The following is a 27,782-nucleotide window of genomic DNA, read 5'->3' on the forward strand; positions in this document are numbered from 1 at the left end:
TAACACAGTGAGTGTCCAACTCTATAAAAATGAATTTGTCTCTTTACCCCTAAAATTATGTAACAAATCGACATCGCATTGTATACATAAACAGTGAATAGTACACCAAGATGTATGTCAAAAGGTCACAGTTCATCTCAATAACGTTCATTCAGTTTTACCGCAATTGAGCCGTCGACCTAAAGAGTTTTGCGAATATTTCCAGAATAGAAAATAAATTACTGTAAAATGACTAATTTTCCCTGGGTTTAAATTTCACTGATTTACCATTTCAGGCATATTCAGTGGGTTTTAAATTCACGGTTTCGTCATTTAGATAATGTGTTCTATGCTAAATTTTACATATTCACTGTGTTTTAATTTAGCGCATTTTTCCAGTCAGCGAAATAAGCTAAATTAAAACCCAGTGAATAATTACCCCCTTTACAGTATTTAAGTTGACCCTCTGCAATCAAGAAAAACGAAAGTATCATCAGCGTATTGAACTAATAAATACTTATGACTTTTAAAAATGACACCTTTAATATTTGGGGTCTGGCGGATCACATGGGCTAAAGATATAACACCTATTATGTATGGCAAAGAGAGACCCTTGCCACGATGCAATAATTATTGAACAAAATAACAAAAAATGACAATTATTAATTACACAGGCCTCGACTATTTTGTAATAAAACCTTCACTTTTTCCTTGCAAAAAAATAATCTCAAAAGTTGAGAAAAGTAAGTATTTATATTCAGAGAGCCGTTTAAATTTTGTCCCACTTTCCTGCTTCTTCAAAATATGACTGAGATCAGTGATTTCCTCGCTATTGGCTGATATCACCATTCCTGTCCCTCTGTTAACGTAAGTACGCTTTTTATTGATAGGAAATACCGCGTAAGTTTCAGTTTCCTCCAGCATGTCATCGAGTTTACACTCCCTCCATCTTTTTTTTTTTTTTTTTGGTTAAATTAATTCAAGTTTGTCACATTCTAAATATTCTATAATCTCACGCGACGGAGAAGGAATGCATTTCTACTTCTGACTCCTCTATAATACTGCGAAAAAAAATCGACATGCCTCTTATGTTCAAGAACGAAATACAACTCTGCGTCGAATGGGGCCTACGCCTACACCATGTGTGTAATCTATTTTCGTTCTAATGCGTCATACGCCAAATGTCAATGAGATGCAATTTCTCTTTGCAACTCCTCGATTTCCATCTGTGTCTTTTTTATTCTGATTACGCAGACTACCACTTTTGTCAATGTTAAAAATTCTAACTGTGTTTAAATTCCCAACTAAAATAGTAGCGTCATTTCCGAAATCTATTATTACGTCATTTCCGAAATCTATAACGTCGCTTCTTAAGTGGTGGAAGAAAACAGGAACATCCTCGTTTGGGTCATATAGTGAATGATATCAAAGTAAGACGTTTCTCACTTACAGTACGATCCAAGAGGATACACCTGCCATCACTAGAATACTTTTGTTTATGCATAATATTTTGAAAGTTGTATGAAATACAATTACATCACTTTTACGATTGTTTGTGCCCACATAAAAGAAATACCCCCCCCCCCATAATCGCCAGTGACTGATGTCTATATTATCACAGTGGAACTCTTGTAGGCTGTGTTCCTCGAACCACGATACCATTTTTATTTCGTCATTAGTCGATTTACAAATAACACCTTAAACAAAACAAAAAATACCCCCTATTCCTATAAACAAAAAGAGAACCGTCATTCAGTGCTGAACCACAGTCAGCTGGCCCACAAGTGCGATATGGGGGCCGCCATCTTGAATACGACATGAAACTAAATAAAGAAACAAGTTGTGAAACGCGTTTTTCAGATTCCTACAAATCAGGAACAAATAGTAAAACTTTCTCAGCCAAACGGTCTGTTAGAGTGATATTAAGCCAACCGCTAACAACTGTCATTCTCACTCAGCAGCCAATCAGCAACGGCCTTCCAGTTATATGACAATTTCAGTTTCAAATACCCCAGGAAAGTGTTCTATGCCCTTCGTGTAATTGTGTGTTCGTATGCAAGGGTTTTTTCCACGTAAAAACGACGAACTCGGCCGAACTTTGTTAGCAGTTGGCTTAATATTACCCCCAACGGATCGTTTGGCTGTGAAATATTGGTTTTTTCCCCCTCATTTGTAAGAATCTGAAAAACGCGTTTCACAACTTCTCTGCTTATTTAGTTTCATGCCGTATTCAAGATGGCGCCCCCATATAGTAAATATCGTATTTATTTTATTATCACTTGTGCGCCAGCTGTCTGTGTGCTGAACCACCAACAGACAAGTTCTGGACTAGCTAATAGAAGATGCACACACAAGCAAGAATACTTCATCAATATTTGCGATAAAGTTTACCGTTAATAAACAGTTGTACGTTAACAAATAATCTAGTTTATTTGTTCTTTGAATATACGTTCTCTATAACCACACGAATTTCCCTTTTTATTTGATAACCAGTTACGTCTTTGCTTTCACTATTACCACTAGTCGTTGTTGTCTTCGAAGAAGGATGCTATGGTATGGCGCGGTCTTGACGTTTTATCAGAGTAACATGCACGTGAAGGAACACGGCGTGCGTTAATTTTCGATCAACACTTTCTTTAGAGGCACGGCGCAAACGATTTAATAGCAATTTATTTTTCGATTTCCTTCAGACTTCTGAACCGAACATTATTACTTCTATGGAATCGCCCGAGTTTACTTTATTTCACAGTTGAGTCGGAACATACTTACAAGGCAGAAACTACTACGCCGAAAAAAAAAAAAAAAACGGTTAACAAATAAGCTGCTCCCTGATTGGTCTGACTGTTAGATGTGGGTAGCCAATCAGACACAATCTTGTAAGTAGCTTCGCAATGACTATTTCCTGAGTTTATAACTATTTTGTTAGCGCTGATGATGAAAATGTTAAGTGGAAGTTTACTACCATGAAGGCAAATATAAATCTATTAATTCTTCCACTTTCCCCATTTCCTGTTTTTTTCCAAATGCTCAATTCTCTTTACCGGAGCTATTTCCTTATTGCTTTACTGGTAAATCAATTGTTTAAAGTCGTTTCTTTCTAAATCTGACTTAGTATAATATAATATAATTGGTTTTAAGTTGTGTTTCATCGTCCATATTGCACGGTTTTGCGAGCTCGATGTAAACTCAAGGCACCGGCCGAATAATCGAACCTTAGCTGGCGAAGTTGGCTGTGTTTATAACACCATAACTGTCCATATCAACGTTAAGGTAGCGAGAAGGGTTTTGTGACGTTTTCGAATAAAACATTCTCTGTCTGTTGTCTCGCTCAGAACAGTAATTTAGCTTATATATTTCAAAAGACTAAGTATAGAGGTACAAGTTCGCACAAACTAGACAGTCATTGTTTACATAATTATCACGTGACATCAACAATGGCGAACCTTGTAAAAATGACTAAGTCCGCGATTGCGAGAGCACACTGTGGAATTTCCTAGTGAAATTTACGTCATGCGTTGTTCGTAATCAAGTCCATTGAAATTTGTCCACGGTAATCAAAAGACCTATTATTCCGATTTCTATGCAGGTTTGTTTTTTGTCCCCAAATTATTTCACACTTTGCACCTTTAACAGACTATTATTCTGTGACAAAGCATTTTCTTTAAAAACCCAGACATATTTCGCACCATCATAATCTTTTGAACGATAACTACGAGTATGAATGTCCTAGTCCGAACGCACTTGATTTGGCGGCGGTCCCAATGAGTCGTACTCAGTCAAAACTCCAACTCGAGAAAAACTCGAAAAACAGTTTTGGTTAATTAAACCATAAACCTTCCATGATAAAACACTGTAGATTTGCTGCATTATTATAAATATACACTAAAAATGGCCAAATATATTAACAACTGATATCATAGAACTCATAAAGAGTGTCAGATAAAGAATAATTTGAAGCTCGAGCGTGAAAATGAAGAAATGGCATTTGAGTCCGTACTCCAGGAACGTTCGGGTTTCCATTGTTATGCAAACGAACAACGAGGGATAATCCTCTGACAAACATTACTGTCCCACTGTACACGCTGACAGTTTACAAACAAGCTAATCCTTCAAGTGTCTCTGATAAGAGATCTAATAAAACAGAGCTAGAGTTGTTCGCGGTGAAACAGCCGCATTGAAGACGATGCAACTTCAACTAGCCATTTCTTACCTTGAAATAAAAAAATAAAAACATTCGAAGAGCATCGGGGAAAATATTAATAATCATTCTTATCAATCGCTTGCGTTATTTTATTCCAATAAACAACGTCTAACTTTCTTGGCACGCATATTCTACGTTTACATGGCAGCATGCTATCGGAGCCGAACTACTGCTCCTCCCATCGTTCGGGGCCAAACGAGAGCCGACCGATCTGCCAGAGTTCAATTCAGTTCGACCAGAGCCGAGTGACCTCAAATAGTATGAAAACAACATGGCTGAACACGATTTTGGTGTCGTGCATGTGTTGTTGTTTCTTACATGACACGATGCTGTTGAGCTGGGAGGAAAAAGAAATAGCCATGAGACTGAGATAATGCACTTGTGTTAAGATTCAGGTATTTCGAATAAACAGGATACGCGATGATAGATGATGATTGTACCAGCTCAACACACGGATTTGAGCTTACTATGAGAAATCGAAATAAAACAGTTCAACATACAAACCGCCACGCCGTCTAACAGGTAGGCCCTATTCAAACCACAGCGAGCATGACCCATCTTGGTTGTAAATATGCGTAGTGACTCGTCCGAGTACATGCCACACTTTGAGATATAATTAATAGCCAAGTTCACATCTTGGATTAAGGTCAAACCACTCAACTGAGGCCACGTTTGGCAACTAAACTTGTATGTTACCATACTTAGGGGCGGACCAATATAAACTCGAGGGGGGGGGGGTAATAACAGAATTGAAAAAAAAGTGCACAGGAAATAATCGTGGAAGAAAAACTTGCAGGGATAAATAACAGAAAATAAATTCTGCAAGCTTATATAAAAATATCACACACAGAGGAAATAAAAAAATACAGCAAATTCATCATAAACAAAATATTTTGCAAAGTTTCCCCTTCCATCGCCCACAGTTTCTAATGGTCCATTCCTTAGGTGCAATACACATTGACTGATAGAACCGGGTCCCACTTTAAGGTGTCATGTCATACGTGCCTCAACGGGAGAAAAATACCACACACAGCTAAATACATGTAAACTCAACAAGTTGATTCTAATTTTTATAATTTATTACAGATTTCAACATATATATATATATATACATGTACTAGTTTTTTCTTTAATTCTGCATTTCTTATTGCCCGTCCTCACATTACCCAGATAGACCACGCCCACAATACATGAATAGGGAATTTGTTGGCTGGAAATATACACGTATACGCCTTCAGTAAAGTGCTACAGCTATCAGGCAGCGCGTACAAATCACGTTGTATTCTTGGGGGCGGGGCTACGTCATAGAACGTTTTACGTTACGAGCTCTACGCATGCTGCTGTGGAACGCCGGTGGAAGAGCGGGCGAAAACAGCTGAAATCGGGAAAATAGCACAATCTAAACTTCGAAATATGCCTGAACAATCAAATGCAGGGGTAATGTTTTACACTTTTTGGGTGAGTCTCAACAACTATCCCAAATTAGTGTGTTTTTTTGTTTTTTTTGAGTTTTCGGCCTTTGTTCTCACCGTGAGGCCTGGTGTTTGCCAGGCGGTGAAAATGCCCGGATGTCCGCCCGAGAATACGTCGCTATGAGACCTATATCGAACATGACGTCGCGCTTTAAATCATAAAGTTGTACACATAAATACACGGATAAAAACGTTCATTTTGATCACTTTGTCACAATGTACGACAGAACAACATTAGTAGATTGGCCATATTCGGCACACGAATTAAAAAGAACCGACGGCTATTTGAAAAATATCGATATTACTACGCACTGTACGTAAATATCCCGAAGAATGTGAACATCTTGGCCGCACGATGTGTTTTGGAATGTCCATTATAAGTATTTCTTGTATGATGGCTGTCACGGACACATAGCTCTGTTGATACAGGCATACACTACACAAGTAAAAGCGAAGATAGCGGTGGTCTAAACACAAAGACGATACAACACAGGATCATGTATTTCAGTTACAGATCTAAGTACATGATTTTGGAAGCAGCGATCGCTCCAAAGAACGACAGAAGCGATGCACTGACGACTACTGCGATAGTGCTGTGTACGGCGTGTACTATGGTTCCCATACATAATGATAATATTAATTGTGCCAGAAAGACCATGCTTTGGACCAATGCGATATCGGTGCCAAGACCTCGAACTCGTCCCGCTTTCCTTTCACCAGCACGAACTTTCTCGAACTACAGAGGAAATAGAAGTGTAAACTGTCATTTTCTGCATATATACAAGACAAAATTTGATACGTCCAAAAAAAAAACCTGCTTGGTCACCAGTCACTGTCTTGTAATCAGCTTCACGTTGATTTTTCCTCGGTTATGATAATAGACATTGTTGGTTCATAGTCGCACTACGTTACGTCAAAACCCGCACAAGAAACCGGGTTTCTTCGCTCTAGAGTTGCACGCACAACAAACACATACAAGGTTGGAACTCGAGAGTGCTATGTATTCAAATAAATCCCATTTGAGAAAAATAAAAACAGCCAACAAGTGAGACGCTAATGGCCGATAGAAAGATAGTTACGAGACTCGTTCTTCTCCTCAAATACTGTAACCATAGAACAGTGAACATGTCTCGCTCACGTTTGCGTTTGGTGTCACTGAATAGTCGTTTAATCCTTACGAATTGTTTATAGAGTTCGGTCTTGTACGTTTTGATGCTGATTTATATGTATCTATGTCATTGAAAACCGTTGATTCCGTAATATATGGCGAATTAAAGGATGGCAGTCGTCGCGCTGCGCATGTGCGACATTTGTGTTTATAAACATTGATTTCCCACAATCCAACGAGCTCTTCTAATGGAACTAACAAGTACGATGATTGACCTAGGCGCGACTTTCACTAATTACCGCAGGTGACTCTTTCGACACATTCCAATCACCTACAAATACCTAATTGAAGCTTGGTAACGTCACAGTTTGTACTCATTGATCTGCGCCCAACAGCCAAAGTCGCCATCTTTGTTTACATGAGACCCACATATTTCGCGCATGCGTTGCGCGACGAAAATCACCCGGGAGCATGCGCTCTGGCGTGTATAAATTCAGGAGCATGCGCTGTAGAGTGTATAAATTCAAGAGCACGCGCCCCAGAGTGCATTGAACGAATATTGTTTCATTCGCTGTCAAATAATATCATAAGTAATAATATTTGTTAACATGCGCAAAAATATCCCAAAGTTATCCACACCATGGGTGGATAGTGCTAGTAATAATAAGCTAGACGATAATCATACATACCGTGTCACTGGAATGGTAGTAAGCCAATATAAGGAATGGCATGGTGAATATGGTCGCATACATAACACCGGAAGTAAATGATAATATAATAACAGCGGCGGGAGTGCGAGCAATAGCTAGAATAGCCATACCGATACTGTAGATTAGTATATTTGTGATGTAGACAATCTTAGCACCTGAAATATAAAACACGTATTGGACGTATTGTGACATTGTAATATAGATACGTGTAATAATACTGGTTCACTGTGTTACTAGTAATGTAATAATGAAGCATGTATTGGACGTATTGTGACATTGTAATATAGATACATGTAATAATACTGGTTCACTGTGTTACTAGTAATGTGACAATAAAGCGTGTATTGGACGTGTTGTAGTATTGTCTATGAATACACATAATACTGGTTCACTGTGTTACTAGTAATGTGACAATAAAGCGTGTATTGGACGTATTGTAGTATCGTAAATAAATACATGTAATTATAATGCTTCACTGTGTTACTAGTAATGTAATAATAAATCATGTATTGGACGTATTGTAGTATCGTATATAAATACATGTAATTATAATGCTTCACTGTGTTACTAGTAATGTAATAATAAATCATGTATTGGACGTATTGTAGTATCGTATACGGATATATGTAATAATACTGGCTCCCTATCCTAGGTGTTTTAATTACACGTATTACTAACTCGATCACGTGTTTTGAATCAAATTGTTACGATAATATAAATTATAAGTACAAGTTGATAGGTAAATGAGAATCGCACATTGAACGGCAAATAATTCTAATTTTTAAAGTCTGAACTTATATCATCGGTCGGTGATGTACACCTTGATATATTAGTGATATGCATCTAAATCCGGGTGATAAATGATTATGAATAATTTACGTCACATGTTTTCAAATGTTGTATTGCACATGTTGACAAGGTTAAAGGTTAAAGCGTCGCAACGCGTCGTGTTCGCAGCTGCCTTTCGACGTATACAATGCGCGTGACGTGGCGCTTTAACTTTGTAAACATGCAGCCGTTATTTTAGTGGAAGTTCCCCTACTAGCCCACACACCACCAATCGTTCAAGTTAGATTTGTTATCTGTTAAAAGTGTTCAAACGCCTAGAAAGTTAGGAATTTGGTTTCACCTAAATAAAGTTATTCATGTTGTTGCCACTATATTATTATAATTGTAAAACTAGTGTGTATATTTTTCAACCAACATTACTGTTATTTTGTGTGATAAACGAGCAACAACACCGATGTGATGCAAAATTGAACAACAGTATGTTTAAAGCGGAAGGATCGTCACCTGCGCATGCGCGGTAATTGAGTCCCAAGCGACGATAACAACACACGCTAAAAAAAGCAAAGGCCATCTGACGCATGCGCGGGTGACGACTCCCCCGCTTTAATGTACATGCGTGCGCATGCTCAGTATGTGCATATAAGGCGTGACGCCATGATAGCTATATAGACACTTTATAATACAGGTGCATACTCACCAATTCGGTACACTAACTTGTCAATAAATCCGCAGTAGAAACAACACGAGAGGGAGTAAATGGCCATCCCCCAGCATCCCATTCGCACGCCACGTTCGTACTTGAGGCGATCATGCGATCCCAACGGAGCCTTGGGATTGCCACCGTACACCGCCTGTCCAACGAAATCGGTGAAATAAAGAGAATAACAAACTAAGGACATCCAACAAAGCAGATTAGTTAAACACAGTATACGCACTGAGTATGGCATGTATATGACAGATAGTAGGTACGTTTTCATGGTAATTGGAGCAGCATCCTCAATATCTTCATCTTGATATGACGTCACTATATCTTTGTTTTCGGGAGTTTTCGTTTCCGACTCCCTGGTCTCCATCTCATTTGTTTCGTTTTGTTCGTCAATGACTTGGTAACCAGTTTCCGTTTGCAATTGCTCAACAGTCTTAGATACAATGCCACCGGCGATTTTTTCTTTGTCGGTGCCGTAGGAATGTTTCATTTCGTAGATCTCTCTACCTTCGCTATCCTCACTCATCTCGGTATATCCTATTTTTATGCGACGTTTTTGTTTCTCTAATTCATAAAGTGGCGTTTCTTTACTTGCTGTCACCGTTAAAGCCACAGCAACGACAAAAATCAGCAAAACAATGGTAAACACGACACGGACTTGGGAACCTAAAGCAACTCCTATAACAGTTTGGGTCCAATCAATACCCCCCATAGTGTATCCGAGACAACCACCTAAGCCAGCCATCATTGTGAACGAAGCGAGACCTTTGACGTGGTCTTCCTCGACAGACACGTCTAAAAGATACGCTCTGCATGGCGCCTGGCAGGCATCCGCGCTGAAATCTAAGATGACAACGCCGATGACAGTGACTATAATCCCGATCACGTGATACTGCCCGAGATGATGATGTAATACAATGTAATCCCAATAGCTATAATCTGGAAGCATAGTTGTATTGCTGTTTGTCAAATTATTAATAGTCCCATTTATAGTAGCGTGAGGAAATATAAGTCCTTTTTCACCGATGTCCCCCAATGCCAACCCTATGTCTTTTCCATTTGGAACAAATATCAACCCAATGACAATACCGGCAGAAAGAAGTAAAATGAAGGGTCTTCTACGTCCTAGCTTTGAATTACACCTATCGCTCCCAGAACCTATAAACGGCATTAAAAAGATACCTAACATTGGACTTAAGCACCATATCAGCGTCATGTATTGTTCTGGTACGCCGATTTTAAGCAATGTCGGGCTCACATACGCCGTCTCTGCCGCGTAACAGAATTCTATACCACATACGGCGGCGCTCAGCACGATCAGCTGAAAGCGTGATTTCCGTGGTTGCGAAGCAGCGACTTCGTCTTGTATCGGTATCCGATCCTCGTCGCGAAATTTTGTCCTCGTCAACTGAGTCCATAATTTGCTACAGTACGCGCGACTGTAAGACGCAAGGCCGCGTAACGCGTCCATCCTTAATGGCCAGTCAAGCCGGAGGAGACGTCTGATTTAAAAGGACAACACGCATTAAATATTCACTACGCGTATATTACTTATGGATGTATATTCCTTGGAATAATCAAGTGAGTTTTATAACCTTTGCTCTTGAAGTTGAGATGCACATACGTTTGTTTTATCCAGAGCAAAGCGGTAAATCTCTCAACCTTCTTGTGAGAACACTGAGTACAGCGTATCTGAAAAAATGATTAAAAACGTGAGATTACAAATTCTGTCGGCGATATGATCTAAGATCTTGTGTTACAAAAGTTACTTAAGGGTGCAGTGAAGCGGAAATGTATTTGCTTACAATACAATGTAAATCACGCGTAATGAGCGGAACTATTGGTATAACTTGAAGATGTTCCGTTATTCCCAGACGTATATAGTTTTTTACTGCCGGTGTAACGAATAACTATTGTCTCACGAAAGAGCGGATTTGCCAGAAACTGAAAGTGGTCAGGAAAACCTCGGAAACGTCAAAACCATCCATGATCTATAAATGGGGGTCGAAAAATCGGGTTAGGGTTAGTTTTATGTGTTTCCGAGGTTTCTAAGACTACATTCCGAGGTTTCCGTTTCCGACAATTCCACTCTACGCCGTCGATTCCTGACGGAGTATTTGAGTACAGAAATAGATATAGTAGAGTATTACATTAAATTGAATACAGATAAATTGCACTTATAAAGTACAAATGTATACCTAAATTTGAAATGAATATACACACACGTATTATATTTATTCGATTGTAAAATAAATTTACACCTTAGTTATATAAAACAAAATATTAACAAACTTTGCTAGACTCAAGACATGTTTCGCAAAAAATGGTATGGTGATTTTGAACGCCACACTTGTATTCGTATGGAGTTTGCGAATGCCACACTTGTATTCATGTGGAGTTTGCGAACGCCACACTTGTATTCATATGAAAATTGCGAATGCCACACTTGTATTCGTATGGAGATTGTGAACGACACAATTGTATTCATATGGAGATTGCAAATGCCACACTTGTATTCGTATGGAGATTGTGAACGCCACACTTGTATTTGTATGGAGTTTGCAAACGCCACACTTGTATTTATATGAAGATTGCGAACGCCACACTTGTATTCATATGGAGATTGCGAATGTCACACTTGTATTCGTGTGGAGATTGCGAATGTCACACTTGTATTCGTATGGAGATTGCGAATGCCACACTTGTATTCATATGGAGATTGCGAACGCCACACTTGTATTCGTATGGAGTTTGCGAACGCCACATTTGTATTCATATGGAGATCGCGAACGCCACACTTGTATTCATATGGAGATTGTGAACGCCACACTTGTATTCGTATGGAGTTTGCGAATGCCACACTTGTATTCATATGGAGATTGCCAACGCCACATTTGTATTCACATGGAGTTTGCGAACGCCACACTCGTATTCATATGGAGATTGTGAACGCCACACTTGTATTTGTATGGAGTTTGCGAACGCCACACTTGTTTTCATATGGAGATTGCGAACGCCACACTTGTATTCATATAGAGATTGCGAATGTCACACTTGTATTCGTATGAAGATTGTGAACGCCACACTTGTATTCATATGGAGATTTCAAACGCCACACTTGTATTCGTATGGAGTTTGCGAATGCCACACTTGTATTCGTATGGAGAATGTGAACGCCTTACTAAACAATTTTACGTTTAAACATCGCGTGGTTAACTAATGACGTCTTACTCTATAGCTGCCAGATTGCATCACGGGTATTATTATTTGACTACAGACGTCTGTGTTTACGTGTATTTATCAACTCAAAACTAATGCTAATAATAATAACCTCTTGCTAAATACGGTTGTTTTGTTGGCTTATTTTGATAATCTAGGCAAGCATATGGTGACTGTAAATTTTCCCACTTATCATCATATGGAGATTGCGAACGCCACACTTGTATTCATATGGAGATTGCGAACGCCACACTTGTATTCATATGGAGATTGCGAACGCCATACTTGTATTCGTATGGAGTTTGCAAATGCCACACTTGTATTCATGTGGAGTTTGCGAACGCCACACTTGTATTCATATGAAGATTGCGAATGCCACACTTGTATTCGTATGGAGATTGTGAACACCATACTTGTATTCATATGGAGATTGCAAACGCCACACTTGTATTCGTATGGAGTTTGCGAATGCCACACTTGTATTCGTATGGAGAATGTGAACGCCTTACTAAACAATTTTACGTTTAAACATCGCGTGGTTAACTAATGACGTCTTACTCTATAGCTGCCAGATTGCATCACAGGTATTATTATTTGACTACAGACGTCTGTGTTTACGTGTATTTATCAACTCAAAACTAATGCTAATAATAATATCCTCTTGCTAAATACGGTTGTTTTGTTGGCTTATTTTGATAAACGAGGCAAGCATATGGTGACTGTAAATTTTCCCACTTATAATCATATGGAGATTGCAAACGCCACACTTGTATTCATATGGAGATTGCGAACGCAACACTTGTATTCATATGGAGATTGCGAACGCCACACTTGTATTCATATGGAGATTGCGAATGCCACACTTGCATTCGTATGGAGATTGTGAACGCCACACTTGTATTTATATGGAGATTGCGAACGCCACACTTGTATTCATATGGAGATTGCGAACGCCACACTTGTATTCGTATGGATATTGCGAACGCCACACTTGTATTCATATGGAGATTGTGAACACCACATTTGTATTCGTATGGATATTGCGAACGCCACATTTGTAATCATATGGAGATTGCGAATGCCACACTTGCATTCGTATGGGGGTTGTGAACGCCACAATTGTATTAATATGGAGATTGCGAACGCCACACTTGTATTCATATGGAGACTGCGAACGCCACACTTGTATTTATATGTAGACTGTGAACGCCACATTTGCATTCATGTGGAGATTGCGAACGCCACACTTGTATTCATATGGAGTTTGCGAACGCAACACTTGTATTTATATGGAGATTGCGATCGCCACACTTGTATTCGTATGGAGATTGCGGACGCAACATTTGTATTCATATGGAGATTGCGAACGCCACACTTGTATTCATATGGAGATTGCGAACGCCACGCTTGTATGCATGTGGAGACTGCGAACGCCACATTTGTATTCATATGAAGATTGCGAACGCCACACTTGTATATATATGGAGATTGCGAACGCAACACTTGTATTTATATGGAGATTGTGATCGCCACACTTGTATTCATGTGGAGATTGCGAACGCCACATTTGTATTGATATGGAGATTAAAACAAATCCCAGCTCATACAAAAGTATGCTTGTGAATCTCTGGTGTTCTTTGAAGAAGAAGAGAAACACATTATGACTTAGTCAAGCTGTTTGAATCTTACGTCACTATAGAAAAAAATCTATCAGTTACTAGTATTTTTAAAATATTATGAAAAACGAATAATGAGAAGAGGGTCTTTTGCACTCTCTAAATAGTCATCTTCGTTCAGTTTTTTTGAACGATGGATGAAATTCTGCCTATATTTCTTGATTTTCATTTTGGTGCAGACAGGAATGCGTCTACGTAACTAACTCGTTACAAAATTGATCCAGGCGTGCTATTCCAAAGTTTGTCACTACAATGACAACACATACATACGTAGTTTCTACGATAACAATACATGTGACCGAATTACAACCTGTGTATCGTAGGCTCTACTCAAACTATCTCGTATGAAAAATACGGAATAGTCGATTTGTAACAAAATATATTGATTCTTTATGACGTGTATTTGTAAACTTATTGGTGATCAAAATACTCCCATTGTCCTCGTCAAGCGATGGTTATAATAGCTGTATTTAACGATTTGTAAGTACATGATACCTACTCTACGTCCACCGATATCCCGATGGTATTATTGATTATATCACTGCACAATGCGTACATTGCGACAGAGTACGTATACATGGTTCATGACTCCTACACAGCTGAGGTCGGGGTAGCTTTATAATATCCATGTCACCATTGTGTTCACATACACAAAACTGAAACTGAATGAAAAACTCCTCCCCATCCGTCAAACTAGACCTGCCCTGGGTCACCATGGTAACAATATGTTGGATTCACTACATTGATTTATTATTTGATATTTCATTTTTATGATGTCACGTAATAGTGGATAACCACTGTTTTACTTCAAAGCACAAATGTTTCGTCTTTATGTGGAAAGCAAGCTGGAGTGTATACACTTTGAACACCAAAGTCCACTATCGTCATCATTCACAAATTCTGAATCGATATAATAAATTTCGTAATTTTTTCAAAATTTTGATCAAGAAATGCAGCCAATAGACAATTATGCCCATTTGATCCAAAATTACCAAAACCATTTTATAAAAAAACAAGCAAAATGTTCCACCAAAAAAATTATGGCGCACGATGTTTTAAAGAAACAATATGAATAACAATATAAATGTGATTAAATAATTTCGTTTGATAAACAAATTGGGTTATAGTATGATATAATATAATATAAAATATTTTAAACATTTGTACGCATGCGTAAATTCTGGGCGCAGGAATAAAACACCTGTTTATATGGTAGAATCTACTCCTAAATTTGAGAAAGTTGGTCATAAATCGCACGACGATGTTCATTTCATTTTTATGCATATTCATTGTTGCATGAAACAGTGTACTAGTATGTGGTGTTGCGGTGACGTGTCTTATCATGAAATTTTAATTAAAACTTTCAAAACTCGTTAATTGAATGTATTATTCGAGCAAGTTACATCCTTCCCCGGATAAATGTGATTGTATAATTATAATATATTAGTCTGAATTTATTTTTTGCTCACGGGAATCATTTTAAGGTCGATTTAACACAATAAAACAAAACACCTTCGGAAATTAGTACGACATATATCACCGTTAGTTAATTTATTCAAACAAATGATTATTTTACAAATGCGTATTGGATTACACATTTTGCAGAGTAACTTATTCTTTGCACGCTGCGTTATTTCAGGTCTCTGCTAACGTATTCCAACTGTAATCCAATAGAGCAAACTCGGGGGACAACCCCGGATATGTACGTTTCTTAGCAAACACTCACCGTTCCCGAAGGTACTCAAAATACGAAACAACGCGACCTTGCTTCTTTGGATGATCAATCGGGGGGTTAATAATGAAGGCAAATCGCCGTCAAATATATTTCTATTCCCTAACTCCCATATTTGCCTTGAAAAAAAAAAATGAACGCAGAAATCGGGGTAGGTCGCGAGTTTTGAAAGAGACACAGTTGTAATAGTAACGTGGGAACATCAAATGATTGAATGAAAACTTGATGCGTCATCGGATTTACTATCACGTGTATTAAACGTGATTGATCCGTGACGTTGGGAACATCTTCGCGGTGCTTTGAAACAGAGCCAGTCTCCTGACACTGTGATGTGTAAGCGGGTAATGTAGCTGCAATATATTACACCTGACAGCAAACTCACCCTGGGGGCCAACTCACTGTGGCTATATAAGTTAATCCATGTACGCATTTAAAAAGTCTACAATTTCAGCTTACTCCCGGCAAATGTTAATCCACAACGTAAAGCCGATTTGAGCTAATGTTTATACAACCGCGTTCTGTTGGCTGCATTTAGAACCTGGGAATACGACTACTGCGTTTTGAATGAGAATATCAACTGTAATCGATATTACGTCAAACGATGCGGCGACGCCTGATTGATAGATGATTTTATCCTAAATAAAATTTAGTTTGTGTCATGCATCAGCCGAGATAAACGAGAAAGCTACATCGAAAAATAGTTTTTCAATGAAAAGAAAGAAATGTGACATTAATAGTAAAAACTCGTTTTGAGTTGTGTCATTTTACCTGGACCCATACCTAACGCTTCAATCTTTAAGGCACTTTGGGCCGATTTAAAATTGTGCACCACTGAGCACGTAACTGCGCATCTTTGCAATGCATCATGGAAGAGAAATTCCCATAATGAAACAAATATTATGTACTGAAAACCTGACTATATTATATGCAATTCTTATAAAAATTTTCCAACCATATCATTCTATGTCACCGAAAAAATTCCAAGATATCATGAAAAATAATTTCACTATTGAAACCTAAGCAAATTAACCCACTACTTTGTGCACATCGATCGGCTGTGTTACAGGTCAGCTTATTTAGATTTGTGCACATGCGCAGTTCATATTAGCTGCGCCCCCTAGCGACGGCACGATTCTGTGACGTAAATGGGTGTACGAGGCGCCATTCACATTGGTATTCTTTTAATCATAGTGTATACACTAATATTCACAGCGAATGAGACAGCAATACTCGTCATAACAGTCAGTGTATACACTAATATTCACAGTGAATGAAACAGCAATACTCGTCATAACAGTCAGTGTATACACTAATATTCACAGTGAATGAGACAGCAATACTCGTCATAACAGTCAGTGTATACACTAATATTCACAGTGAATGAGACAGCAATACTCGTCATAACAGTCAGTGTATACACTAATATTCACAGTGAATGAGACAGCAATACTCGTCATAACAGTCAGTGTATACACTAATATTCACAGTGAATGAGACAGCAATACTCGTCATAACAGTCAGTATATACACTAATATTCACAGTGAATGAGACAGCAATACTCGTCATAACAGTCAGTGTATACACTAATATTCACAGTGAATGAGACAGCAATACTCGTCATAACAGTCAGTGTATACACTAATATTCACAGTGAATGAGACAGCAATCTCTCGTCATAACAGTCAGTGTATACACTAATATTCACAGTGAATGAGACAGCAATACTCGTCATAACAGTCAGTGTATACACTAATATTCACAGTGAACGAGACAGCAATACTCGTCATAAGTCAGTGTATACACTAATATTCACAGCGAATGAGACAGCAATACTCGTCATAACAGTCAGTGTATACACTAATATTCACAGTGAATGAGACAGCAATACTCGTCATAACAGTCAGTGTATACACTAATATTCACAGTAAATGAGACAGCAATACTCGTCATAACAGTCAGTGTATACACTAATATTCACAGTAAATGAGACAGCAATACTCGTCATAACAGTCAGTGTATACACTAATATTCACAGTGAATGAGACAGCAATACTCGTCATAACAGTCAGTATATACACTAATATTCACAGTGAATGAGACAGCAATACTCGTCATAACAGTCAGTGTATACACTAATATTCACAGTGAATGAGACAGCAATACTCGTCATAACAGTCAGTGTATACACTAATATTCACAGTGAATGAGACAGCAATCTCTCGTCATAACAGTCAGTGTATACACTAATATTCACAGTGAATGAGACAGCAATACTCGTCATAACAGTCAGTGTATACACTAATATTCACAGTGAACGAGACAGCAATACTCGTCATAAGTCAGTGTATACACTAATATTCACAGCGAATGAGACAGCAATACTCGTCATAACAGTCAGTGTATACACTAATATTCACAGTGAATGAGACAGCAATACTCGTCATAACAGTCAGTGTATACACTAATATTCACAGTAAATGAGACAGCAATACTCGTCATAACAGTCAGTGTATACACTAATATTCACAGTAAATGAGACAGCAATACTCGTCATAACAGTCAGTGTATACACTAATATTCACAGTGAATGAGACAGCAACACTCGTCATAACAGTCAGTGTATACACTAATATTCACAGTGAATGAGACAGCAATACTCGTCATAACAGTCAGTGTATACACTAATATTCACAGTGAATGAGACAGCAATACTCGTTAAAGCTTCCCGTCCTCTTATCTCATCAACGTGAAATATACATTGTTGACATACGGGAAACTAATCACGATATGCAAATACTGCCTTATACTAATATTGCACTTCAATTGTCAAATTAAATATCACCGGGATCAGTAGAATCGATTCTCTTAACATTCCGTTCCACGTCGAATTTGCAAGAAACCCCGCGATCCTCGAGTGAAGTTTTTTGTACACACTCCTCGGTGCATTACATAAATTTTCCAAAACCCGTAAAATGTTACGTACCATCCAAATGTAAAGTGTCTGATGTTTTAAATAATTAAGTTCCGTATTCGTTGACTGAATTTATTATAACAACATATAGTAGTCAGTCAGTCAGTCAGTCAGTCAGTCAGTTTTGTAATATAATGTTCAAACTTTCCTTTCTCCTAGTATATTAGTGTACACACAGTGACGTATGGGCGAATTTTGCCACATCACGGAAAAGGGAAATATAAAATATTAACAAGTAACCTGTAGAATGCTGTGTGGGTAATATTTTTATATTGATTTTTGTTGCATTTGCAGCAAATAGTTACCAAACAATGAGAAATCTATAGGATTGAATATACCCCACAGCTGGCTTCACATGCATTGTTCATAGTTCATATGGTGCTTACACCAGGATTTAATTACAGCACCTAGGCGGTATGTGGTTACAGCTAGCCTTAATGTTCGAGTAATCGCAAGAAATTGACATGACAATAGAAATTCATTAAAGACTGCCACTCCTATGCAATTAACAGCGAGTGAAATTCCTGGGATTGAAACATATATTTTGAAGTCACTGGTGTAGGCAACGAATAACTGCAAGTTGACATAAAGACGAGGTAGTTTATTTAATCAGTGGTCAACTAGAGGCTGAAATTATAATTAATTTGTTTATTTCAATTTCTCCTGACGTCAAATAGAATACACTGGTGAAACACGGTAGTAACTGTGGGTGAAAGGATGTTTTGGGGTGTAGTTTACATTGTATATAGAGTGGTAGGGTCGGGTGTAATGTGTTCATTTCCAACTATTATGAAGTCACGTAGAATTTCACTTAATTTATTTTTTCTGACATGTTTTCAAGCATTACATGTGAATCCAATTTTCACTGCGCTGTGTCTCAATAGAGTATGGGGGAAATGGCATATTCACTGGAATTTATTTCAGGGGGAAAATGTTTTCAGTGATAATGAAGTATTATGACAGATACCCTCCCCGTGGCTTTCATTGCGTATGGAAGTTATTTTCACGAGTGATGCGGTGTATCCTGCTGCCGTACTTTCACGAGCGAAGCCACGGAGAGGGTGTGGGGTTCTGTTATTATACACATGTCCCATATTTGATTATTTCATATTAAAAAAAGAACGTGCAACAAACCGGGATAGAAATTTAGATCGGGGAACCCAATTGCCCATTAATATGCTCCAAGACAGTGCTGCGACCTAGCAACGCTTGTCAGTGTAGAACGCGTGTCGCTGTACGTGTGAAAATAAAATAATCAGACGTCTAATTTAAGTCATTGTCCGAATAAATAACTCGTGGATGTTTAAGCGCGGTGGTCGTAGCGCAGCGCGTGTTCGAATTTCATGTAAATAAACAATGTATTTTACACGCGTTGTATACGTCGCTATGAGTCCCATATCGAACAGGACGCGACACGACGACTGTCGCCCTTTAGTTGGGACCACGACAGAACCAGAACTTAAACTGGGCGACTACGATACACGGTTGATGTTGAAGTTAAAAGTTCCTCCACAGATCTGTGCATTGGCAAACATGCCGTGCAACTGCAGTACTCCACTGACGGAATGACTTTCGTTGAAATCGGTCGTCGCTGACTCGTGAGCTGCACACTACAACCTCGTTTGTGATGTTGCTTGCTTGTCGTGGATGGACTGAGTCTTGGTTACCGGTTAAATTTTGCTAATTTGGCGTTGGTAATCTTTATTTGGAACTGAGTAACGCCGCAACGTCGCCAACAGAAACCTCATGGTATATCGATGTTGATGGTTGCGGCTCCATATTAATCGGAGATTTCACTGCGGGTCCAGGCAGCGGGTGGATCTTCCGAGAGCCCTTCAAGATTTATAAAACTCAGATTCCAGGTGGTCAACAAACATTAAGTTCTCCCAATCCTAGTATTCTATGTGATGTACATCTAACATGCCAAAAATGCTGGTGAGCGATTTGAACCTGACAAAAATACTTGAAATAGATACCAGGAAGGGGAGGGGGGTAAAAGAAAAGTTATATAACATTTTTTTATTCAATAATTTATTAAAATACATAAGTTTGTCCAACTCCCTGTGATACAACACCTCAGACATAGCTCATTGTACTCGGCTTGAGTGTGGGCAAAAAGTTACTATTTGAATTTTTGATATCTGTTTTCATTAATGAGAAAGTTGACCCCGAAGTTAGAGTAACTGTTCAGCAGGAATGGCTTTTTAACTCTTCTGTGATTTTTTTTGGCTTGGCTGATTTTGTCACGGTTCATACTTGACAGGCAGGTCGTACCATCACTAATTGGAAAAACAATCCTGACCCACCGCTACCATGGCAACAGCCAAAGTCTTGTAATAGCAGTGCCCAAATGATCATGCCTTTTATTGTGGCTACGTTGCGCACTGGTAAGAGATCACCGGCGCCGACATTGTTACCACTGTCAACGGAATCCCAACGCAGCTTTGAACTTTGAATAAAATGTAAATGCTGCCTCCAATCTAGAAAATACTATCGCAAAACGGTTGGAAATAATACATTTAACGGCTGAATACGTCCTAACAATAAAATAAAGTGACTTCTAATGACTGCCATGTTATTTTGCGAACCTCGTATAAGGTGCCCGGTTTTAGTTATAAACAGACGTTAGCTTCACGTTCATGTCCCTTCCATGATAACAGCCGAAAACATATTGCTTGTTTTTTACCGGTTTTCATTGGCAACCGAAGTATTTTTATTTTGTAAACAAATTTTCGTCTGCTATTTTTATTCAGTTCAAATCGTTCAGCAACATTTTTGGCATATTAGGTGTACATCACATGGAATACTACGATTGAGAGAACTTGATGTATGTTGACTGATTTTTATCATAGTACGAAGTACCAGGAAGTTACTCAGTTCCAAATAAAGATTACCAACGTCAAATGAGCAACATTTGACTGGTAATCAAGATTCATATAATCCATGGCTAACAAGCAACATCACAAGCGAAGTTGTAGCATGCAGTACCAGTAAGTCATCCCGTCAGTGCAGTACTGCAGTCACACGGCATGTTTGCCATCAGCATTGTATTCAAACGAATCACGTGGTGTGCCGTTCTCGTTCAAACCCGGGATTCGATCAATAGGGGAGTCCCATTAAAAAAACACATTGCAAATCATGCAAGTTCAACATTTTCAAACCAATATACTAAAACAGAAATGCTCAGAGATGTAAATGAAGGATAGATATTACTTTTCACTATACACATCTCTGTTGATACTATCCCTCACATATTCTACTCCCAATTACTCCTGCGTAAAATGGACTAGCCTCTTCATGTTGACATTCAGACTAAAATCACGTGACAGGCTGTTAAAATTGGCTGTTGTATACTCTTTCGCCGGTCTGGAAAAGGTGTTTAATTAACTCACATTCAAGCAACAATGCAGATTTCCCAGTGGGAGTCAGACTATTCGACTCTGCCACTAAAAAAATAGGGGTGTTTTCAGCAAAAAACGAATAACCCTGGAATACACACAATATACTGAATTTCGGAACAAATCGTGCATTACTTACAGCAGCAGAATACCACAGAAATATCAGACGAAACATGAAAACACTATATATTGTATTTCAGCTTGAACCCTCTATATTGCAATTCAAGAAATTAACCCCATATGTGCATCCATTTCCCACCTTGGTATCACCCACCCCTGAAAACAAACTCTTAATACCACGCTGAAGCGTTTGGTAAAAAGACAAGTGATGCGAAAATACATTTGGTTTAGCACAATATATAATTTTAGGGTATACAGTTTTATTTGAACATCGCTATATTCACAGAATGCCTGCATCAAGTGCAAGTGGCGCAACCTAAATAATGTTGTATAATAGGGCGGATATCTACGACGGACTCCCGAAATCCGGCAGGTGCCGTGTTTAATGAATCCACGAGGCGTTGTTTAATTCTTTAAAATTCTTAAGGTAGACGACAACTGATACATAAAAATACCCATAATTTAACGATTTTATAAAATAAATAAATAAATAAATAAATAAATAAATAAATAAATAAATAAATAAATAAATAAATAAATAAATAAATAAATAAATAAATAAATAAATAAATAAATAAATAAATAAATAAATAATATATATATTTATATTTTAATGAATGGCGGTCATTTTGTCAGTACTAGAACGTTTCATTTTTTGATTTCTGTGTGACGTCATAGATCAACGTTTTTAAAAGCAGCAATATTTCTTAAAATGCGATATTGTAACACGCAGCACATGCGTCATCGTGTTACCATGGAACAGCGCCATTGTACGCAATAAAATGAATATTATTATAAGAATCACTACCAAATTTTTCCACAATTATGAGTTGATAATTGAACTTGTTTTGACGAAACTGATAAACTAACGTCAAAGTGACGATTAAATTTAACTCGGAATTCAAAATAACGCGTCACTGCGCATGCTCGTCGGCATTTCTGTGTGAAGAAATACTTAACAATTCCAAGAAACGTTACGTGGAGTGCTGGGACAGGAGACACTTCCATTGGAGAACTGTACGTATGTGCTGACTTATGCTCGCCCCCGTTTCTCGCAATCAAATAAGTCTGGAATGGAGTCTCTTTTTGAGCCAAATTGGCTGGAAAGGGGTCCACAATTTCAGCATTTTTTTGGTAAATTGGCCTATTAGAGGAGATCAAATATACAAATCACCGTTGTTTCTTTCTCAATTCGATTGTCTGTGAATAGTTATATATTTTTCGCAAAATTTTCCAAACGGATTATCGATTTCTGTAACTTTAATTTGTTGTCCGGAAAGGCAGGATTGTATGGAATTTGAGCCTGAGGTACTGGTGGCAATGGTCTACATGTATAAATGTACTAGAGAAGTCCCTTTCTTAGGCTATGAACATTTATTCGCACATCCAATTCGGGAAACAGTGCGATTCGGATGAATTCCCAAGAATGGTGTTGATTTAATCCCCCCTCCCAACTTCTTCTCATTTAACCACATTGGTCAACTTGGCAACTGCAATTTCAACACGATCGAACATCCCTTAGGTATGTATACTTTAAAAAAGAACACATTAGACAAGGCGGAAAGACGTGTCCTTGATAAACGGGAGTATTGTGGAATTCATAACATCATTAGCGAGTCTTCATATGAAATTAACCCGACGTTAATGACATCAGCGGCGTTGTAGTGAAAGCATACAGTGCGACTAAAACGTTTATCGTAAATGATGCAACGATCAACATTGAGCTAGTTTATTATTCGACCTTAATTGAATTAGACAACTAGAAAAAAAAATGTATTTTTTGACCCGGAAAATGTCACACTTTTGGACTCCTGTATTCTTTTATGCATGCGTCACTATCACAGGCCATTCGTACATACATTTAATATATTCTCGCGATTTCTGATTCACTGAACACGAGATCTTAAAACCAAAGCCGGAAATTTCTCAGTTTGATTCCGATGTACATTTCACGATAGCCACCTTGCATACAAATCATCTTACCAAATAGAGCATGATTTTTTTTGAGAAAGCCACGCGCGTTATTCAATATTTGAGTGTGGTCGGAAGCGCTAAGTTACACATCGCCTCATTGGAGCTTTCAGAACGTTTCCTGCCCACACGGTAGAAGTAGCAGGTGGCGGGTATTATTTGAGTTAAGCCTCAAGATTACCGGTGTAATCTGCTCTTGTCTCGTCGCGTATTGATTGCTGTGTATACGTGAATTTGTATACGGGACTATAAAATCCACATTGATATCCCTAAGTGAGAAAATTAAAATACGTTAAACCCACTGTAACGTAAAATGTTGCACTACGTCATCTGATGGATGAATATCACCATCGTTGCCGTGTACAAATGTCAATTTCAGTGTCTGACGCTGGTGTAATTACTCATCTAATGTGCTCTTAACTAACTATGATGGTCTGTACTACGTTAAAATGTGTCGCGGGAAGAGGGTTTATGAGGGTATATGAGGGTATATGAGTATGAATCGCCAAATGGTGCCCGTTTTTAGCCACATAGTTTGAAAACAAATTCAACCATTGTATCCAAACAAATCTGGATATCATCTTCGGAAATCAACTAAAATAGTTCTTCTAGCTAAGAAATTGCTATTACTGACGAGGAAGTCCATAGAAAGTATTATCAAAGCCTAAAAACGGAAATCCTGTTGCCATACAAAATATGTAACAAAAAATTGTATGGAAATAAATAGTATCTGTTTTCGTCTTTTCGGAAAGGGGCGAGACTAGATACTGGCGGCACATTCCCATATCTGGCAAGCAAACCGCTGCATCTCAAATTCTTACTATTGGACTCTCTGTAAATGAATGATAATGTAACCAATGATTCATGCTCTAAAAATCTAGAAAAAAATAAAAAAATGACTTTTCTAGTTCCCTGGTATCACTACACCGTATAAAATATCTCGTCCAGCTCGGTGATTCAATTGGATACTCAGATTTGATGTGCTTCGTAGTTTGCCATTTGGAACCCAGTTAGTTTCAAGTCTCGTTGAATTATTTGAGGCTTGTCTTCCGTTTTCAGTCGAACTATTCTCACTGTTGATTCAGTACCACATCCATATGAGAAAAACTTTTAAGGGTGAAAATTCGATGATAATAATAAGAAATATGAGCTTACTGGCGTGAATTTAGTAACGTCGAATTATCAACGTCGATTTATCATATTTGTATTGCATGGCTTAAACACAACATACCAATATCATGACATTTCCGCTATTTAAATTGGATTCTTAAACTAAATGAAAAAAAAACCGGATCTGTCTTGCTTCAACTGCTGAAATTCAATCAGAAGGGTATATCAATTCGGTTCGGGTTATCTGTCCGTCCTAAATAGTAAGTGTAAACGAACTTACTGACGAAGCCCCTCGTCCAATTATTACACAAGCAGTTAAAAATACTCTGCACGTATCAAAATGAAATATTTGTTTAATTGTGTTCTTTGTGTCACAGTCCTTGTTATATACACACCACGATGTACTCTTAGAAAGTGTTGAGAAAAGCAAAAATGGCTAAATTTTATTGTGTTGTTTGTAAAGATATATTACGGTAAATTGGTTCAATTTCTGACATACATTCATTCACATATTCATAGGAATATTAAAAGATTTACTATTCTTTGGGATCTTTAATTTGGTATAAAATGCATCAAAATAGACCCATCTAATCCATATATGCAACCCTGTATTATATTTCGCTTGGCATACACAATGTTTTACGAAGATAAACATCACTACTTGATTTGCCATTATCGTCCGTGCTAAATGCGGGACTTGTCTGAAAACATTGCTGTCACAGTTTCTCAGGGGAATCCTGAGTTCTTTATTAGATCACGACTGTCATTAGTAAAATAAAAATACACGCAAACATCTATTTATAATCATATCAATGTTAATTATGACGATGTGACATGCAGATACAGAATGTGGCATAGTCGTATATTTCGGTGAAAGGGAGTTTGAAGTCGACGTTTTTCAGCGTAATGCAACAGAACTACTGAGAAGCGTAAGAAACACGAGTGCGAATTTTTAGGAAACTCGTTAAGGAGTTGAGTGTTCAGTCTAGTGCAGTACAGTATAACATTATTAAATGTCACAGGCACAGCTTGCATCGATCTCAAGTACACAGTATCGGGAATTGACATTGCGTTAATTGAATAGAAATACTGAAAATTAAATTATTATTTCATCAAGGTTGCTTTGTAGTACGCATGAGCACGTCACAGATTAATAACGTATACCTTTAATTGATAGAAAACAAGTATTAATATCTTAAATTATCTTTTTTTCAAGTATACTTATATCACACGTCTGATAGATTTACTATTGGATATGAAATGTTCAGCATTGGGGATGCTGAAAAATATTGTAAGTTTGTCTGCATATTGCGATCATCTGAATATACTAGTAAATAAAATAAATAAATCAACGCTCTTGTCACCATTTGATGAATCTGTCAGATTTCAGTTAAATTAACGTCACTTTAGATAGAGCCCAATTAAGTATATATTCGAAATCGACAATTATAAAGTTAAGAAACTATATATATTAAGTCAGCCATTTATTTTATGAAACGTATGTATTACTCAAAATACTAGTAGATCTTGAGAACTGTAGAGCAGAATTCGATGCAATCAATTTAGACAGTACGTATCATCAATATTTTGAAATTGACGTCTATTCACCAACAAATATATTCCTTCGATGTGTCAAATTTCCTTCTAAATGTGAGTTATAATGTTACATGTTTAAAACTCGCAATGGACATTTATATTTTGCGATGTAGAAATGTACACTCACCGGCAGTGCTTCTATACCGGCTCCAATTTCCCTTGGACTAGTCTTCCTCGTTGCGCTGTTCCGCCGACGTCGATCAACCAAACGTCTCTTTACGGTGTCTGCGATACAGTGCGGAGAGGAATGACGTCTGGATCACTTAAATATGCAACTATGACGTCATCAATGTTCAGCGATGCGATCTGGTGTGGTCTTTTTGTGGTGCTTTCACTTCACACCACTTTAATGCTCGAAATACTAAATCAGTCTACATTGAGGATTGTCTCGTTTATATTAATAATTATCCGTTAGTGCGCATCACAGTCGCAAAATGTTCAGGTACTAGAGCGCCCTCTGTGGCAAACAAGAATGTCAAAATGTAGCAAATGTTATCAAATAGGTATTACCACGTGTACGCTACGATCAAACAGGTTAAAATTGAGGAAGTTAATCTCCAGGAGGCTGACAGATATACAAACTAAAATCACAGGTAAGCTATCGTTATTTTGCCCCAATGAAATTTATTTTTGTAGAGGTCAACCGCCCTCAACGACGTAACATGATTTGTTTTTTAATTGTGTAACCCGTTGTTGTAGAAGAAAAAAATAGTTATCAATAAACACTTCGGCCTTGTGATGTTTACAATTTGCTGGCCATAAGTGAAAATGAAACACCATGGTTACATGTTTTTTGTTTTTTTTTCAAAATGAAAAGAAATACATTCGAATGCAAATTATAATTGTATTGTACAACCTTTAAATGTATATTCGAAAATAATTGAATGATGGCATTCATTAAGCATTCAATAAGCATTCAAGAAGCCTTTAAAACGAGTAATCATTAAACATATGTCATAAAGTTGCATTCTTAGATCAGTTCGGTAGTTTTATTGGTGTCTTGTGTAACACGTTATGGCAATG

General features: G+C 37.8%; 1 protein-coding gene across 1 annotated transcript; it reads right to left on the bottom strand.

Annotated features, from left to right (window-relative positions):
• Positions 1-5,241: 5,241 nt before the first annotated feature.
• LOC100366598 (membrane-associated transporter protein-like) lies at positions 5,242-26,987 on the bottom strand. The gene is made up of 4 exons (XM_006815115.3): positions 26,887-26,987; positions 8,957-10,657; positions 7,450-7,625; positions 5,242-6,388 (listed from the first exon to the last, which is right to left on the bottom strand). Exons 2-4 carry the CDS (start codon positions 10,434-10,436, stop codon positions 6,161-6,163), a joined length of 1,884 nt encoding a protein of 627 aa, XP_006815178.1. The 5' UTR covers positions 10,437-10,657; positions 26,887-26,987; the 3' UTR covers positions 5,242-6,160.
• Between the last annotated feature and the right edge of the window lie 795 nt (positions 26,988-27,782).

Source organism: Saccoglossus kowalevskii, chromosome 21 (assembly GCF_978046115.1).
Source record: "Saccoglossus kowalevskii chromosome 21, keSacKowa6.1, whole genome shotgun sequence".
NCBI classification, from domain to species: Eukaryota; Metazoa; Hemichordata; class Enteropneusta; family Harrimaniidae; genus Saccoglossus; species Saccoglossus kowalevskii.

What these genes read in the sequence shown, in the direction of transcription:
- LOC100366598 (XM_006815115.3), bottom strand. Translation starts at nt 10,436, where the DNA reads ATGGACGCGTTACGCGGCCTTGCGTCTTACAGTCGCGCGTACTGTAGC. An exon ending in CAAGTTAGTGTACCGAATTG is followed by an intron (nt 7,626 to 8,956) that starts GTGAGTATGCAC and finishes TTTATATTTCAG; the next exon opens with GTGCTAAGATTGTCTACATC. An exon ending in ACTACCATTCCAGTGACACG is followed by an intron (nt 6,389 to 7,449) that starts GTATGTATGATT and finishes TTTCCTCTGTAG; the next exon opens with TTCGAGAAAGTTCGTGCTGG.